Source organism: Schistocerca piceifrons, chromosome 5 (assembly GCF_021461385.2).
Source record: "Schistocerca piceifrons isolate TAMUIC-IGC-003096 chromosome 5, iqSchPice1.1, whole genome shotgun sequence".
NCBI classification, from domain to species: domain Eukaryota; kingdom Metazoa; phylum Arthropoda; class Insecta; order Orthoptera; family Acrididae; genus Schistocerca; species Schistocerca piceifrons.
The window spans coordinates 92,555,891-92,575,803 of record NC_060142.1 but is presented as its reverse complement, the minus strand read 5'-3'; the positions used below and the strand labels follow the sequence as shown (position 1 = coordinate 92,575,803).

The 19,913-nt window shown below is 44.9% G+C and overlaps 1 protein-coding gene and 1 pseudogene across 1 annotated transcript in view; one reads left to right on the top strand and one right to left on the bottom strand.

The window, feature by feature from the left end:
* Positions 1 to 4,977: 4,977 nt before the first annotated feature.
* Positions 4,978 to 19,913, bottom strand: part of LOC124798496 (lysozyme-like) — a 40,015-nt gene continuing 25,079 nt past the window's right edge. Inside the window, exon 4 of the mRNA XM_047261934.1 lies at positions 4,978 to 5,303. Within this exon, the coding sequence (XP_047117890.1) occupies positions 5,170 to 5,303 (134 nt within the window). The 3' untranslated portion in view covers positions 4,978 to 5,169. The remainder of the gene's footprint in view (positions 5,304 to 19,913) is intronic.
* LOC124799335 lies at positions 8,223 to 8,340 on the top strand (annotated as a pseudogene).

Genomic DNA, 19,913 nt, shown 5'->3' with positions numbered 1-19,913 from the left:
CCGTCTGCGTTAGTCTCGCGTGCATTTTCAGCCATCTCGATCTACAAGGTGTTGGCCCAGCAGCCGACACATCAGTATTAATAGTAACACAAATTCACTCTTATCCGACCTGGAGCACTCATTAACGAAAGCATTATTAGTATGGACCACAAAGTGAGACTTCAGTTTCTGAACTCAATCACAGCATGAATCCGAGGTGCCAAAGTGCGGGATGGCCGAGCGTCCGTAAGCCTAGTCTCAGCGTATCAAGGACGAAGTCTGCTGGTGACTTGGAAAACCTCAAGTAACGTGAGCGTAAGTCGGAGATCGAGCGCGAGCTCCGACAGATGAGCCGTTGAGTGCAGCCGGCGTCAAGCCCGGAATGCTAGTCGTTAAATATAAATGTCGTGTGACTAGGGCCTCCCGTTTTCTGGGTGCAAGTCTTTCGATTTGACGCCACTTCGGCGACTTGCGCGTCGAGGGGGATGAAATGAAGATGACTAAGACAACACAACACCCAGTCCCTGAGCGGAGAAAATCTCCGACCCAGCCGGCAGTCGAACCCGGGCACTAAGGATTGACATTCTGTCGCGCTGACCACTCAACTGCAGGGGGCGGACTGCTAGTCGTTGAGCGGCGTCGTAAGTAGGAAGGTGGAACGATATCCGCGTGGAGCACGTGGCTTGCGGACACAACCAAGTGCCATAATTGCAGAACCACGGCCGTTGATGCGCACGCTGCTGGCAGGGGCGCCTCTTGTGGCGACTGCAGGAGTTATCACGGACAACAAGCTAGTATGTTTTGGTCGGTGGCCGGAGAGTTTACACGCAAGCGGTACATGCGCCGGCGGGTACTGGCTGGTTCCGGCAGATGACTGGAGCCTGCCATCCCGCCGGTCGTGGATGTATGTCGGGAAGCCGCACTGGTAGGCGCATAGTTGGAACTACCAAAAACATTCCACATAACATGGGTCCTATTTTCATTGGTCACAAAATTGCAGCTGGATAGAGACATAATTTTTCATTTCACAGTTAATTTATCGCTTTTCATGTTAATTTTAAACCTCAAGTTGTAAAGACGTGTTTCGAGTTTACATGACGAAATTTTTCAACTGTGATTGTGCTTCTGATTTGTTGACCAATTGAAACTTAATAGTTTAAGCATGGCACACGTATTCACACATGCTGAGTATACCGAGGGGCCTGATGACCATACATGTTAAGTCCCATAGTGCTCAGAGCCATTTGAACCATTTGAGTATACCGATATGGTATTTGTTTGCGTGTTTTGTTATGCTGCGTGTGGAGAACACAGTAATCGATTTCCTAACCGCAGAGCACCACATTCTAGAGTAATTACAGGTCTTCTGACTAAACTGCGAGTGATTGGTGCAATGCCCTGCAGTCGTCTTTGGCCTGTACGTGCAAATGTATAGAGTGTGGATATAGTAGAAAACATTATTGAGATGGCAGAATGTAGTTCTGCAACAAGAACACAGAATTTCTACATGTACTATCATTCCACGTACGGAATATCGCTCATGTTAACGTATGCATAGTCTTTCTCCTCATTACTCACACCGGATTCAACACCGTCGACAAGAAATTGAAGGCAAACGATTGTAATATTGTCATTCGCTAATTGCAATTCGCCAAGTAATCGCATTTATTTATCTTATCGCTTTTTAATGGCAGTATTAAATAAAATAGAAACAGTAACCCACGTAATTTACAGTCAGAGGTGTAAATTTTTAATATAGGATGTATCAAAAAGAATCATCCGGTTTGGCACGTCTATATTTCGGAAACTAATAATAAACATGTACAATTCATTTTTTAATACCTTCCCATAGGTGTTCAATATGCCCACCTTGAGATACACGGCATAAGTCAATACGGTATTCACATTGCTCCCACACTGCAGCGACAATGTTATGCGATCTCTCAGCTCATTCGTTGTTGTTGGTGACGGAGGAACATAAACAGAGTCTATAATCATATACAGTCAGATCAGGTGACCTTTGAGGCCAGTAATGTAAGGCTGAATCATTTCCTCCAGTGCGAGCGATCCATCGTTCAGTAATCCTTTGATTTAAAAATTCCCGTACTTCCATATGACAGTGTGGCGATGCCCCATCCTGTCGGTAAATGAAATCATTCGAATCAGTCTCCAACTGAGGGAAAACAAAGTTCTGAAGCATATCGAGATGTGTGCTTCCTGTAACAGTGTTCTCGGCAAAGAAAAATGGACCATACACCTTTTCCCGAAAACTACACAAAACACATTAAATTTTGGAGAGTCCCTCAAGTGTTGTGGTATCATGTGGTTGTTCCGTACCCGATATTCCCACATTATGACGGTTCAGCTTTCCATTTAAATGGAATGTTGCCTCGCCACTAAGAGTGGAAGGAAACTGTCATACTCCATCTTGCCAAGAACGAAATTACATAACTCACACCTTGTTGTTTGTCACCTTCACGATGAGCTTGCAGTAGCTGAATTTTGTGTGGTTTCATGTGTAAACGTCGACACAACACACACCAGGCGGACATCGGGGATATGTTGAGCTGTGCACATGCACGGCGAACGGATTTCTGTGGCTTCTAGTGAAGCTATGGCGGATGCGTTTGATGTCTGTGTAAGACACTCCTGGACAAGACCCACAGACCAACAGACAAACATTTTTAAATGCGCTTCTGTGGTGAGTGTATCTAATACTGAAATTTCTACTTTTTTGTCTGTGTGATATAAATCGAGTTGCAATCTTGACGTGTGATTTGATAGATTTCAGATGTACTGCGTTTTTCTGTGTTAGTGTTGGCTGTCCTCAATTTTGTTTCAGTCTCTAATGACATCTACGTTGACAGGAGGTTAAACCCAATCTCCTTTCCTTCATTCCTTGCTATTTTTTAAACATTTTTTTTTAAACCGCAGTCAATAAAATTGCTCTGAGAATGTGATCGCATTGTCAATGTGTGAAATACTCCGACGTTCCGGCTACTGTTGCAAATGGCTTTTCTCAGGGTGTTTATATTAGTTACTTTTGCAGTTAGCCGAAACACACCGAGGAAGATCTTTTGCAACAGTGGCCGAAACGTTGGCGAATTTTCACATTGCCAGTGCGGTCACACGCCCAGAACTATTTCATTGAATGTGACAACGGCCGCGGAAATCTACTATTACATTTTTGTTAATGTTGCGATCCCTGTAAGAAGCTTTCTTGTTGTGGATGGGTGGGCACTATTTATCCTTGTGTATGTTTCTTATTCGAGTCAAGTGTGCATTGTCTTTGTAAGGCAGAGCCATCACTGTCGACGCAGCAAACAGATGTTTCTTGTGAACCACGAGCGGGTTACAGACTCGTGACTCTCACGCATTGTTCGTTCAAGATGTCGTGCCATTTTCACACTCGTGTTTCTACTTTTCTTTTCATACTAACTTGACAGAAGGTTAAACTCAATCTCCTTTCCTTCCTTGGTTGCTATTTTTTAAACATTTTTTTAAGCCACAGTCAAGCTTACCTGCTTGCGCTGTTCTTCATTTGCATCATACACATCAGGAGAGGATGAAATACGAAAAGTAACTTTACCTTATAATATCTAGAGGCCCTGGGAACATAGCAGATGGGCGGTAAGCACATTAGTAAATATTTTTACATCCAAACCTTGCGAAGTATGGTAAAGTGTATGACAGAGAGTACTTCCATCGCACCAGTTATTAGGGATTCTTTCCACTCCATTCAAATATGGAGTGCAAGAAGGATGGCTGTTTAAAAGCCTCTGATACTTGTGTGTTGTGATCTTCAGTTCATAGACTGATTTGGTACAGCTCTTAAAGCTAGTCTATCCTTTTAATGTCTGTTCAACTCTGTATCACTTGAACCACATTACTGTTGACGAACCTTGGTCTCCCTCTAAACTGGTACTCTCAACACTCCATTTTATTAGCAAATTGACGATTCCTTGACGCCTCAGGATGTGTTCTATCAACCGATCCCTTCTTTTGTGAAGTTGTTCCATAATTATATTTCCTCTTCTGTTCGGTTCAGTACCTCTGCATTAATTACTCGATCTACTCGTCCAATCTTCAACATTCTTCTGTAGATAGCCGTTTCAAACGCTTCCATCTTCTTAATGTCTGTAACTGTTTTTGGTTCACGCTCCACTTCAGTATCTGATACACAGCAGACAAATAGCTTGAGAAGAGAATTTCTAACACATTTATGTTAAATGTTAATGAAGATGATGATTGTTGACAATTAGATGTAAAAACTTGTTGTACATTTATTACTCGTGTATACTGAGATGATACAGCTCGCTAGTCGAACATATGCAAGTCTCTTCATCTGAGCAAACAATTTACAAGCTACACCGACTTGAAACTGCTTATTGTAATAAATCCTTCATCTCCTTCTACAATTTTCCTCCGCCCCCTTACCCCTCCCTCATCACACACACACACACACACACACACACACACACACACACACACACACACACATACACACACATACACTTCCCTTCCCTGTACCCTACGATTAATATTTTTACGACAAAATAAAATTGTGTGGTAATACAGTAGTTCCAGACTGCGCTGTGGTTTTTCTTCAAAAAGGTAGCTTCTAAAAATCAGAAAATGAAAGAAAGGAACAGAAAGTACACGAGTGCGCAGTTGGTATGTTCAGTTGTGATATCAGTGTATGTGCTGTCGAATAAGTTAAACACAGATGCAACAGTCTTCCTCTTTGAAATAGCTTCATCAGCTTCTGTGTCGGTTTCGTTACGTATTTTATCAAGACTTTTCACCAGAGAAAAATGTGTGGTAGTTAACCGGGAGCAGAACCCATTTCATTGCTTTGGCGTCAGTAGTCCACTGTCCTAAGCATTAGCTCATATATATATCTTATACGATCCAGTATCAGACTTAGCTACATGGCGGGTGATACCCAAACACCACTCCTAAAAAAAACCGGATAAAAGTGTAATAAACAAGAGAAAATATTAATGAAATGATTTATTTGGCGAGTAATGTTTGGTACAGACAACACAACATATATATGACAGCTAGCATTGTGTATGGAGAAAACAATGAAGTGTAAGGTCTTGGACACAGCAGTACAATATTTCATATATATTCTGAAAAATATAGAACAAGTAGGAAGGCGTGTTTGGCACGCCATGCAGGGTGGAATCAGCAGCTCGAGACGTCAGGCAGCGACTTGCCGTCGCACTTGTTCCTCCAGCCGTACCAGCCGCGGAAGCCGTGTCGCTGGAAGATCTTCTTGGCGCACCGCACGTCGTCCGACAGGTCATTGTTCAGCAGATCTGCAACAAAACAGCCAGCAAGCTTAGTTCATCGTTTGCTCATCATTTTATACGGGGTGACGCAGCCAAAGCAGGCCCCCACAAGTACAGGGTGTAACGGGTGTAGGTGCTGATATTTTGTACGTGGTACCTTAAAATGTACATCAATGCGTTGGTTGCTTTTTCTCTACGTCATACAGTCTTCTCACAACCTCTAAGGCCTGATGTTTACTGCACTATAGTAACTGCACCGCTAAGTGTCAGCCCAGTCTAACCATTTTGCGTCCACACTTCATCATCTAACATACTGCTCGGGAGAAAATAAGCATTAATGGTTTTCTCTCTCCACATGTACTTGGAGATACTAACCAAACTAAAAATATACTGCTCTTAATAGCTATTATTAGTCTGCAGTTTAAGCATTACTGATGTAATGTTGTTCAGTACACCATTCTCAACCACCAATAGCAATATCTGCACTTATACCCATTACACTCTGCATATCTGGAACATACAATCATGGTCATCAATTAAGGATAATGCTGATAAATGGTGAAGCAACGCTCTGTTGGGCGGTTTACGAGTTTAAATCACCTCGGTGTATGACTGTGCGGTGCATTTGACCTGCAGTCGTCACACGGTGGCGCTGGCAGCAGTCCAAATACGCAGAGGTGTGTTGGTGCATGTCAGAGTACGGTCCAGCGAGTAAGTGGGCAGACGTTTTCAGACGTGCTAATGGTGACTGTGTTGAAAATGGCTCAAATAATACATATTGGGGACGTTATGAGGGGTAGAATACTAGGGGGGTCCGCAGCTCGTGGTCGTGCGCCCGGGTTCCCGGGTTCGATTCCCGGCGGGGTCAGGGATTTTCTCTGCCTCGTGCTGACTGGGTGTTGTGTGATGTCCTTAGGTAAGTTAGGTTTAAGTAGTTCTAAGTTCTAGGGGACTGATGACCATAGATGATAAGTCCCATAGTGCTCAGAGCCAATACTAGGGGGACTGGAGGCTGGTCAAACACAGCAGGTCGTAGCACGGGCCCTCCGTGTGCCACAAAGTGTGATCTCAAGATTATGGCAACGATCCCAGCAGACAGGAAACGTGTCCAGGAGCTACAGTACGGGATGTCCACAGTGTACAACACAACAAGAAGACCGATATCTCACCATCAGTCCCCGCAGACGGCCACAGAGTACTGCAGTAGCCTTGCTCGGGACCTTACCGCAGCCACTGGAACAGTTGTCTCCAGACACACAGTCTACAGACGACTGAACATACATGGTTTACTCGCCCGTAGACCTGCAAGGTGTATTCCACTGACCCCTGGTCACAGAAGAGCCCGTAAAGACTAGCGTCAAGAACACAGTACATGGTCATTGGAACAGTGGTCCCAGGTTATGTTCACAGACGAGTCCAGGTATAGTCTGGACAGTGATTCTCGCCGAGTTTTCATCTGCCATTAACCAGGAGCCAGATACCAACCCCTTAATGTCCTTGAAAGGGACCTGGATGGAGGTCGTGGTTTGATGGTGTGGGATGGTATTATGATTGGTGCCCGTACACTCCTGCATGTCTTTGACAGAGGAACTGTAACAGGTCAGGTGTATCGGGTCGTCATTCTGCACCAGTTATGTCCGCCCTTTCAGGGGTGCATTGGGTCCCAGCTTCCTCCTGGTGGATGATAACGCACGGCCCCATCGAGCAGCCATCGTGGAGGAGTACCTTGAAACAGAAGATATCAGGCGAATGGAGTGGCCTGCCTATGTTACAGACCTAAACCCCATCGAGCACGTCTAGGATGCTTTCGGCCGACGTATCGCTACACGTCTTCAAACCCCTACGCCACTTCAGGAGCTCCGACAGGCACTGGAGCAAGAATGGGAGGCTGTACCCCAGCAGCTGCTCGACCACCTGATCCAGAGTGCGCCAACCCGTTGTGCGGCCTGTGTACGTGTGCATGGTGCTCATATTCCATATTGATGTCGGGGTGTCCGCAGCTCGTGGTCGTGCGGTAGCGTTCTCGCTTCCCACGCCCGGGTTTCCGGGTTCGATTCCCGGCGGGGTCAGGGATTTTCTCTGCCTCGTGATGACTGGGTGTTGTGTGTTGTCCTTAGGTTAGTTAGGTTTAAGTAGTTCTAAGTTCTAGGGGACTGATGACCATAGATGTTAAGTCCCATAGTGCTCAGACCCATTTGAACCATTTGATTTGATGTCGGGGTACATGCGCAGGAAATAGTGGCGTTTTGTAGCGCATGTGTTTCGGGACGGTTTTCTCAACTTATCACCAATACTGTTGGCTTCAGATCTGTGTCGTGTGTGTTCCCTATGTGCCTATGCTATTAGCGCCAGTTTTGTGTTGTGTCATGTAGTGTGGCACCACATTCTGCGATTATCCTTGATTTATGAGCATGAGTGTAGATACGGAGTTACAGATTTCGCTAAGATATAGACAACAACAAAATATTCGTCGGAGATCATACATTGTACAATGTAGGTTTTCTGAATTTCATTGCAGTTTTAGTTTTTATGACGCAGTTCGTTAAATGATATGATTTTATGTCATTACTGGCCGGTAGAACCCATCTGGTGCTGTTCGGCCGCTTCGGTGAAGTCTTTCTATTTGACGCCTCTTCGTCACCGTATTCCTTCGATTAAGATGAGAAGTGCGTTAAGTACGGCAACGTGCGTTAAATATGGCGCGAACGATCACGCTAGGCTACACTACAGGTCAATGTATTATCACAACCTATATTTCCTATTCAAATTCTTTGGCTTCACGAACTCGCTATCAGATATCACCTTGCAGCCTCGATCTACTCTGACGACCATCTGTTATAACAGTCAAGCACACACCAAAGTTCTTGATAGTGTACCACAAGAGCACATAACATGTTTCAAATATTTCATACAGTACAGCTGAAACAGTTACGCAGTTTTAATCACGCCAACGGCGTTGCCGCAGTGGTAACACCGGTTCCCGTCAGATCACCGAAGTTAAGCGCTGTCGAGTTGGGCTAGCACTTGGATGGGTGACCATCCGGTCTGCCGAGCGTTGTTGGCAAGCGGGGTGCACTCATCCCTTGTGAGGCAAACTGAGGAGCTACTTGATTGGGAAGTAACGGCTTCGGTCTCGTAAACTGACATACGTTCGGGAGTGCGGTGTTCTGACTACATGCCCCTCCATATTCGCATCCAGTGACTCCTGTGGCTGAGGATGACACGGCGGCCGGTCGGTACCGTTGGGCCTTCCAAGACCTGTTCGGACCGAGTTTAGTTTTTTAGTTCTAATCACAGCATAGTATGGTATTCCGTAATTATCTTTTGGAACTAGAAGTGAAACACGTACGTTCTTATTTTTTTGAAATAAGGCTGAAGGAGGCCCGCTCTCGAAATCTTTGTTTGGGGACAACTGACCTGTTGCGTAGCTCAAGAACTCCCTGTAGATTGATAGACAACGATTTGATTGGGAGTTAGTGAATCCAATGAAAGTAGTGGTAACACTGATCTTTAGCGCACCCCAAAATCTGAGTTCGCACCCTATATAAATTACTTTATATTGTAATCTTACAAAGCTGGAATGTAAATTCGCAAAAACTATATGATATAACAGACAAATCTCAGAGTATTCTGATACATATTATGTTCATATACGCTACATAATCTATGAGAAATGCACGGGAGGGGGATGGGGATGAGGGGGCGAGAGCCTTCTGTAACTATATCAGATTTTTGTTTCAAACGGGACTATAATTTTATCCTGTGCAGTTGGAAACACCGTCTGAAAAGAGTTACAGCCACATAAAATCACTGTGCCGTCGTCAAGAGAGAGTGTCCCACAAATATCCACCCCGCTGTGCCAAATGTAAACAATGCGCTCATGTCCGAAGACGCATTGCGTCGTATTTCTGAACAAAACAGGCACTGTAATATCGTATTCATCCGCCGATACCGGGATTCAATTAAAATGTCTCCTCCATACTGGAATATACATAATGGCTGTAAGAGCCGAGGTTGTAGACACATGGTTGACGACATATTGAAGTTTGTGTCTGCTCGCATGGTCTAATAGTAGGGCTATCGCTCGCGATAAGCGGGAAATCCGGGTTCGAGTTCGGGTCCGGCACAAAATTTCATTTTCGTCATTCCATTATACAGCTGACGATGGTCCATCTTCGCAACTGCGAATGTATTTCATGAGTAACATTTCTAACCTGCGCAGAGTCCCGACCTTATCCAGTGAAACATCTCTTTGATGAGATAAACTTCTCTCCCAGCTTTAAACGTCACTATCTTCTCTGGTTTCTTCCATCGAGCGAGAATCGGCTGCTATTCCTCATCCACGGTGTCCCCAGCTGAGTTCAAGGCGCCATAAACGCGAAGGGTAGGCAGATTATCTTATTAATGTCCATTGACTGATGTCAGGATAGTTTTGATAATATAGTGCATAACGTGGCGACAGTCGTACTTTTAACGAGCCGCAGACGCGTAAGATTTAAAAAATAATAACAGTATATTATTACTAAAGCAGTTTATCCAATTTGGTTAGATCAATGTTTAGTCCATCCTTCAGCTTAACTTCCAAGAAATTGCAGTTCAAATCAATCCATCACCTGTCCAAAGTTTTGAGGAGTACTGAATTATAATTGTTCAAGTTTCATGCCACTTTAGAATTTCTTATCAAATATCATTCACTATTATTTCTAGTTGTTGCATTCACACTATTGAAACCACACTTCTACCTCTCATACAAGTAAACCCAGTACCAGCGATAATTCGTCCAGTTAATTGGAAGTAGTGACCTGTCCCGGCTTCGCTTGCGTCTACACCCAGACGACTTATTTATAATATGTAATGATACAAACCTCCTACATGAATTAGTCTATCTGGTAGCAAAATCCGTATCAGAATCCCTAACATTGGCCTTCACATCCATATCGAAATATACGGCAGATAACTTGTGTAGATAATCGACGTAAGACATATTCTGCATAAATCACTCGCGATATACACTCTTGCTCATAAATTAACGATAATGCCGATACAGGGTGAAACAACGTTCTGGTGGGCGGTTTGCAGGTTTAAATCGCCTCGGGGTATGACCATACGTTGCATTTGACCTGCGGTCGTCGCACGGTGGCTCTGGCAGGTGTGTTGCTGCATGTCAGAGTACAGTGCAGCGAATAAATGTGCAGACATTTCCTAACGTGTTAATTGTACTGTGTGTTGAAAATGGCCGCGCGGGATTAGCCGAGCGGTCGGAGGCGCTGCAGTCATGGACTGTGCGGCTGGTCCCGGCGGAGGTTCGAGTCCTCCCTCGGGCAAAGGTGTGTGTGTTTGTCCTTAGGATTATTTAGGTTAAGTAGTGTGTAAGCTTAGGGACTGATGACCTTAGCAGTTAAGTCCCATAAGATTTCACACACATTTGAACATTTTCTTTTTGTTGAAAATGGCTCAAAGAACACATATTGATGACGTTATCAGGGGCGACTGGAGGCTAGTCAAACACATCAGATCGTAGCACGGGCCCTCCGTTGCCACAAAGTGTGTTCTCAAGATTATGGCAACGATCCCAGCAGACAGGAAACGTGTCCAGGAGCTACAGTACGGGATGTCCACAGTGTACAACACAACAAGAAGACCGATATCTCACCATCAGTCCCCGCAGACGGCCACAGAGTACTGCAGTAGCCTTGCTCGGGACCTTACCGCAGCCACTGGAACAGTTGTCTCCAGACACACAGTCTACAGACGACTGAACATACATGGTTTACTCGCCCGTAGACCTGCAAGGTGTATTCCACTGACCCCTGGTCACAGAAGAGCCCGTAAAGACTAGCGTCAAGAACACAGTACATGGTCATTGGAACAGTGGTCCCAGGTTATGTTCACGGACGAGTCCAGGTATAGTCTGAACAGTGATTCTCTCCGGGTTTTCATCTGGCGTAAACCAGGAACCAGATATTAACCCCTTAATGTCCTTGAAAGGGATCTGTATGGAGGTCGTGGTTTGATGGTGTGGGGTGGTAATATGATTGGTGCACGTACACCCCTACATGTCTTTGACAGAGGAACTGTAACATGTCAGGTTGTCGGAACGTCATTTTGCCCTATTATGTCCGCCTTTTCAGGGGTGCAATGGGTCCCACCTGATGAACGATAACGCATGACCCCACCGAGCAGCCATCGTGGAGGAGTACCTTGAAACAGAAGATACCAGGCGAATGGAGTGGCCTGCCTGTTCTCCGGACCTAAATCCCATCGAACACGTCTCGGATGCTCTCGGTCGACGTATTGCTGCACGTCTTCAAACCCCTACGACACTTCAGGAGCCCCGACACGCACTGGTGCTAGAATGGGAGGCTATACCCCAGCAGCTGCTCGACCACCTGATACAGAGTATGCCAACCCGTTGTGCGGCCTGTGTACGTGTGCATGGGGATCATATCCGATATTGATGTCGGGGTATATGCACAGGAAACAGTGGCGTTTTGTAGCACATGTCTTTCGGGACTGTTTTCTCAAGTTATCAGCAAAACCGTGGACTCATAGTTCTGTGTCGTGTGTGTTTCCTATGTGCCTATGCTATTAGCGCCAGTTTGTGTGGCACCACATTCTGCAATTATCAAAATGGTTCAAATGGCTGTGAGGACTATGCGACTTAACTTCTGAGGTCATCAGTCACCTAGAACTTAGAACTACTTAAACCTAACTAACCTAAGTGTGGTGTCACCGCCATACACCACACTTGCTAGGTGGTAGCCTTTAAATCGGCCGCGGTCCGTTAGTATACGTCGGAACCGCGTGTCGCCACTATCAGTGATTGCAGACCGAGCGCCGCCACACGGCAGGTCTAGAGAGATTTCCTAGCACTCGCCCCAGTTGTACAGACGACTTTGCTAGCGATGGTTCACTGACAAATTACGCTCTCATTTGCCGAGACGATAGTTAGCATAGCCTTCAGCTACGTCATTTGCTACGACCTAGCAAGGCGCCATTATCAGTTGCTATTGATATTGTAAAGAATGTTCAGACAAGAGCTACGTTCAACATTAATGGATTAAAGTTAAGTATTCCACCAGCTACATCGTTTTTTTTTCTAGTCCAACTTCCTTGTCCTGTTCCAGACCTCACGCCAGCTTGCGTGAGCTAAAACGCGTGCCTTTCGGCTTCCTCTTACATTAGTGGGTTGGCCCTCTTGCCAATCCACAACACTAAGGACATCACACACATCCATGCCCGAGGCAGGATTCGAACCTGCGACCGTAACGGTCGCTCGGGTCCAGACTGTAGCGCCCAGAACCGCACGGCCTGCAATTATCCTTAATTTATGAGCATGAGTGTAGTTTCGACTCTTTTCTATGATACTTATTTTCATGTCTTTAACGCGACATCGCGTCCGTACTCCGGCTCCAGACTGCCCACTGCAGACTCAAACATGACGTCCGATCGCACTAGACGTTCCGCAGTTCAAAGAGGATCACCAGCGGAAGAAACAGTTCACCACCCTGGTTAAGGTGAGCAGTACGCTTACAACATCGCCTCATATATTCGCAATATTTCATAATCGGTTTTGAGACATCGAAACAAGGTCCCAAACAATGGTTGAAATTACTGTTGGGTTTGTGAGTGCTACAGTGCGGGCTGTATACATCAGAGGACGCTGAAACATCGTAGGCTTATGTTCCATTAGTCGCTGCGCTCGCGAAGTATGCTGAAAAAAGCAGTCAGAATGTGATGTGGATGCAGGAAAAGAGGATAAACGCTCAAACACATGACAGCGGAGGTTCTGGCACATTTATTCGGACATGGTCGCAAGTTACAGCATGTGTTCAGTTTGGTCTCCCAACTCAGCAATGCATTGCATCCGTAACACGGCATGGTTGACAGTTGCTTGCAGCATATCCAGCGTAACCTCAGCGATATATCATGGCATGCGATTCTTCAGATCAGTAAGAATCCAGATACATCCCTGGTAGGCCCGATATTTCAGATATCCCCATAACCAGAAGGGGAATGCTTAAGGAATGCTTAACAAATTTGAGTGAGAAAATTCAAAGTCTATTCATGCAGTCAACTGTTTGGTGTTAACAACAGAGACCAACGGAACTGGTTTGTTTGCGAAGCTCAGTCTTTGTTTGCGAAGCTCGCTCATGAAGGAGATTGCTTGTTGCTATTGCTGCACTGGACATGTCGCGGTCACTGATTTAGAGGATCGAAGATCAGTTAATACTGAATAGTAAACAGCAGTTTGTTGATGACAAGTCACCGATTAAACACAGGAGAAACAATGAAAAACGTCGCATCATTCATCATCATCACCATGCCAGCTGTCCCACGATGCGTCATTGTTTGACCATCAAAAACATAGAATTAATGTCTCATTATCCATATTCACCTGGTCTATTACGTAACTACTTGTGTTTGTTCCCTCATCTCAAAGAGCCTACGCCCTGGCCAGGCACCTAACGAATCCTTCCAAACTCATGTTTCTGATGTACCGACATTAGAGCGGAAAAAGTTTGTAGAAGTAGTTCAGACCCATGCAGATGTGTATAAATTGTATTAAAGATAACTTTGAGAAACAACAAAACTGTTTGTACTAATAATTGTTTTTTCTTTCTTTTTGTTAAAGGAAGTGTCGTTTTCCCACTCCTGCTACTGCTGCCACTCCCCTCTCGCCCACTATCTGTCACACACACACACACACACACACACACACACACACACACACCTCGCGCACCTCTAAGTAATTCGTCAATTGACTTTGTTCCTGCTACCTTCAAGAGTGTTCAATACGCCTAGCACTTCGGCAGACAGATGGAGACAGACCGACGTGAGAACCAGAACGACGCTCGCGGAACCGTTGAACTGCAGAACTTACGATCAGCAAGTCTCTGCCACATATGAGACTATATCCAGTCAGTCCAAACAGTTTCGAGACTATCAATAAAAAACAGAGAAAAGTTATTAAGATGGTTTTAATGCTTCAGGTGTTGTACTGAGTGTACCCCACTTGAGCATAACGCGCAGAACGTGTATACATCCGTGTGAAACTGCCAGAAAAGCTCTTCGTTGGGATGTTGACTAACTTTCGCATAATACTGGCTTCAGTATCGGTTGTGTCATCAAAGCGTTGACCCTTTACACGAACAGCTGAGTTAGAGATATTGTTCCATCACCATTTGTGACACATCAACAGACACATTACGGACACACGTCTACTACGTAGCACTGCCTTCTGAGAGCTGCCTGGTCGAATATACATATGTTGTTTGCAGTTGTTAGCGCAAGTTGCACCGCAATTGCTGCGTTGACGTCGCTTAGCACTCTGCCGTCCGGCGACACCACAATGGTGTCGTCTGCTTACAAGGGAACCTCCTCATCGCACCCCCCTCAGATTTAGTTATACGTTGGCACAGTGGATAGGCCTTGAAAAACTGAACACAGATCAATCGAGAAAACAGGAAGAAGTTGTGTGGAACTATGAAAAAAATAAGCAAAATATACAAACTGAGTAGTCCATGCGCAGGATATGCAACATCAACGAGAATGTGAGCTCAGGAGCGCTGTGGTCCCGTGGTTAGCGTAAACACCTGCGGAATGAGAGGTCCTTGGTTCAAGTCTACCCTCGAATGAAAATTTTAATTTTTTGTTTTCAGACAATTATCAAAGTTCAGGCACTCACACATAATCAACTTCGCTCTCCAAAATTCCAGGACATGTTCAGTTTTGCTTGGACATATGCAGGATTTGACGGTCTACACACGGAAAAATTTGAAAACGTTAAAAACATATGTTTTAATAGAGCACAGGCAAAACTGTGCGACTGTGAAACTGTTGCATTCATTTGTTGCAGTTTATGTGGCAAACTCTTACGTTTTCATCACTTTTTTGGAAGTAATTATCACATCCACAAGAAAACCTAAATCGGGCAAGGTAGAAGAATCTTTTTACCCATTCGCCAAGTGTACAAGTTAGGTGGGACGACAACATATTCCTGTCATGTGAAACACATGCCGTCACCAGTGTCGTATAGAATATATCAGACGTGTTTTCCTGTGGAGGAATCGGTTGACCTATGACCTTGCGATCAAATGTTTTCGGTTCCCATTGGAGAGGCACGTCCTTTCGTCTACTAATCGCACGGTTTTGCAGTGCGGTCGCAAAACACAGACACTAAACTTATTACAGTGAACAGAGACGTCAATGAACGAACGGACAGATCATAACTTTGCGAAAATAAAGAAATTAAAATCTTCACTCGAAGGAAGACTTGAACCAAGGATCTCTCGTTCCCCAGATGCTCACGCTAACCACGGGACCACGGCGCTCCTGAGTTCACATTCTCCTTGATGTTGCTTATCTTGCACATGGACTACTCAGTTTGTATATTTTGCTTATTTTTTTCATAGTTCCACATAACTTCTTCCTGTTTTCTCGATTAATCTGTGTTCAGTCTTTCAAGCCCTATCCACTGTGCCAACTTATAACTAAATCTGATGGGGGTGCGATGGGGAGGTTCCCTTGTTAGTATCGCTCAGTGTCCGGCGACACCACAGTGGTGTGAGCATAGTATCGCGCAGTGGCCGGCGACAGCACTTTAGTATCTTTTGGATTCTGTTGGTGTTTTGTTTAGGTGACAATAAATTACAACGTTAACAAGTTTTTTTTGTTTTTATAAGTACTTGTGCCCTTTCATCACGGCAGACGAAAGAGACGATACGATTATTTACGATGAATACGTGGAGCAAATATTGGAGGTTGTCACTACATCACGTACGTCTCATCTTGATCCGATTGACAGACTTTCCGGTCACATAAAACAACACCAACTTATAGGCCTACGTATTTCCGAAACGAAGAAACTGCCATGTATGTTCCAAAAACAAAACAAAAATAGAACAAGTTAATGTGCAAGTCTTGTGAAGTTGCGTTACATCTTGGAGACTGTTTTGCTGCATATCATATGAAAGAGAAATACTAAGTACCAAAAACAATGCAAATAGACAAATATATGAAACAAAAAAATTTTGTATTTATTTACGTATGTATATCTTCGAAATTTCATGAAAGTAGGGGAACAGAGTTGAGAACTTATGAGAACTAACGATGAGATTAGTAAAACTTAACAATTTATAATCTCCCGATAACGTCAAGAACGGCCGGCGACAAGTCAACTAATCCGAATTAGCGCTGCCGCCGCCAAGCTAATAAATTCGTACGAGACGTGCAAACGGCAAAGTGTTAAGCTCCAGGAATAAAATTTGTGTCGGAACCTTTTGAACGGATGTTGTAGGCTCCACGTCCCCAGAAGGCGTGGAAAAAAAGGAGAGAAATACAGGAATTGTAACCCATACGCTGCTAGGCCAACGCATTGAGACCCATAAAGCGTGCATTGAAAAGCCGTGTCAACTGGCCGGCTTGCCCTAATGACCCGACAGAACGGTAGCTGTTCCGTCATTTGAGAAGCGTTGGAAAAACTCTTCTGCGGTGTGAGCTGAATGCCCCATAACGGAATAGAGGCAACGCGAAGATCGTTACGGCCCAGATATTTGTGAGATGAACCGGTCGTTACTTATCTCTAAATATTTGAACTCTCTCGCTCTCCACAAATTACCCTTGCAGGCGACTTTTACTACCGAAATATTTATAAACGCGCTTCTCACGCGCACTTATAGTCGAGGCTATAAACGGGTGATTTTCTGTTACGTTGTTTACAGTGAAGGTACATCAGTATCCGGTTATAGCCGTCTGCGTGGTTTATTCTAGCTGGTAGTATTGTTTCACAAGACGCGGAAACCTGACGTAACACAACACTCTCCTGCAAAATTCCAATTTAATTGATCGCACAAAGTAAAGCTCACATGAATTCGGAATCCGATTTGATCATTACACTGCTCACGATGTGAGAATGAGTTTCTCCAGGCAGTTGTGAATGGAACGGAGGGGGCAACCAGATCGTATGAAATTGTTCTTTGGCATACTCTCGCGTTCACAAAATATTGATACAGTATATTATGACTGGGCCAGATTCGATGCATTTACTCTGGCACCGACGCAACAGAGCAGACAGTTATAGACAATAGAAACTCATAAAGAGATATGAATTAGAAGTTGTTGCATTTGTCTCCATCTGGAAATTGCGTGGTCCAAACTACACTACCTGTCAAAAAAGAAACACCCAGAATACATGGACATTTCTCTATGCAGCTTCGTATACATACGCGCCATCAGGAGCCATGTAAGTGATTAGAGTTGCAATTTTGCGTGTTTAGTATTTTAGTATTGTTGTCAAGCCTGGCGAGGTATATAAGGGGCGTGAACAGTGTCAGACCTTGGGTGATCGCTGTGGAGGAGTTGCTGTGTACTCGTGTGAGACAGCGTCATCAGCACCTGAAGCAGTTTGCTTCTTAGTGTTTCCCCATTTGGCTGGCTCGTCGAGTCGTCCAATATCCAGTTTGTGGGACGTTCGGATGTAACAGTGGCCGACGCTGGACTGTATGAAAACGTCATAACAGGCATACCCATTGTAAAAGTTCTGGTCTGCCAAGTCTACGCACCAAATGGAGAATCGCCGTATTGTGCACCAAGCACATCGTAACACCTACACATCTGCGCCTGCCATCCGAGAACAGGAGGGAATTCTGTGTCATCACACACCATTAGGCGAAGACTAGCATCAGGCGGACTAGGGAATTGCCGCCACTTATGTAGCTTGCTGCTAACACCACAACAAAAACGGCTGCGTTTGGTGTGATGTCATGTCCGGGAAGAAAGGACTGCTGATGAATGTCGTCGCACTGTGCTCAGCGCTGAATCATGCACTACCTAAGGTTACCATCGGCGGCGGGTGTGGCGACAGGGTTGGAAGAAGTCCCATTCTTTCAGTGTTTTGGAGAGGCACAACGGTGTTATTCCTGGCGTCATTGCGTGGGGAGATTTGAGACATGACTTCAGGCCGCGGCTGGTAGACACTGATGGAACTCCGGCGGCACACCGGTACGTCACGGCATCCTGCGTCCTCATGTGTTACCTCTCATGCGACAGGATCGTCGTGCCATTTTTCAACAGGACAATGCTCATCCGCACATGGCACGTGTCTCTATGATATGTTTACGTGATACTGAGGTACTCCGATGGGCAGCAGTATCCCAGATCTGTCACCGAAAGAACGTATGTGTGACCAGCTGGTCGTCAACTCCTTGCTAATGTCATTATGGAGGAATATCAAGGACCAGTTAGTACAGCTGTGATGGAGCTTGCCTCAGGAAAGTATACAACGGGTTTATGACACGCTTCCAAATTCAGTCAGTGCATGCGTCCAGACCATTGGGAGTGCAATGTCATACTGATAAGTGGGCTCATACTGCCAAGTTCTTTGGAAATTAGATTCGATATTGTAATCACATACCCCTCACCCGCTTGAACTTTCATTTCGTTTCCTCCTTCCCTTCTGTGTGCTTCACGTTTTATTGTCAGGCAGCACAGCATTCAGATGTATTTAGACGCTGTCTGTCATCTTTCTCGCTTTCACTTTTCATTTGTTACCGTTCTCTGTCGGCCTTTGTTAGATCTACATCTACATATATGCTCCGCTAACCACGTTTCTTGGCTAAGGGTCTACAAGTTATTTCCTTTCCCATTCTACTCGGAAATACAACGAGGGGAAACGACTGTCTATACCCCTCCGTATGTGCCCTGACTTCTCGTTTCTTATCTTTGTGGTCCTTACGCGCAATGTATGTTGATGGCAATAGAATCGTTGGGCAGTCAGCTCCAAATGCCTGTTCTCTAAATTTTCTCAATAAAGTTTCTCGAAAACAACGTCGCCTTCCCTCCAGGGATTCCCATTTGAGTTCCAGAAGCATCTCCGTAACACTTTCGTGTTGTTCGGACCTACCACTAACAAATCTAGCAGCTCGCCTCTGAAATGCTTCCATGTCTTCCTTCAATCCGACTTGGTACGGATCCCAAACAATCGAGCAGTGTTCGAGGATAGGTTGCACCAGCGTCCTACATGCGGTCTCCTTTACAGCTGTCCGCCTCCGTAGATTAGCGGTAGCGTTTACGCTTATCACGCAGGGGGCCCGGGTTCGAGTCTCGGCAGGGGACTGGGTGTTGTGTGTCCTCCTTCATCATTTTCATCATCATTGACCCGCAAGTCGCCGAAGTGGCGTCATCTAAAAAGGACTTGCGATACGGCGTCCGACTCCCCCGCACGGGGCCTCCCGGCTAACAATTACATACGCTCATTTCATTTCCTTAACACATGAAACTCTCTTTCCTAAAATTTTCCCAGTAAACAGAAGTAGACCATTCTCGCCAGTTCTCACATGCTCGTTTCATCTCATAGCGCTTTGAAACGTGTGACAAGATTTCCCCGGGTTCACATTGTCTCTTCTAACAAACAGGTAGGTTAGAGACGATACAAATAGACCTCACAATATAGAAAAAGAAGTTACTTGTAGATATTAATCTTTGTATTCCTAGGAGAAGCTAGGAACAGGAATGGAAGTTAGTAATTCAACAATTAATGCGTACACCTACTGTATACAGTTTCCATTCCTCATTTTAATTCCGTTTGTCCTATCATGATTTCAGTGACTTCATTTATAGTAATTCTCTCATTGGTAC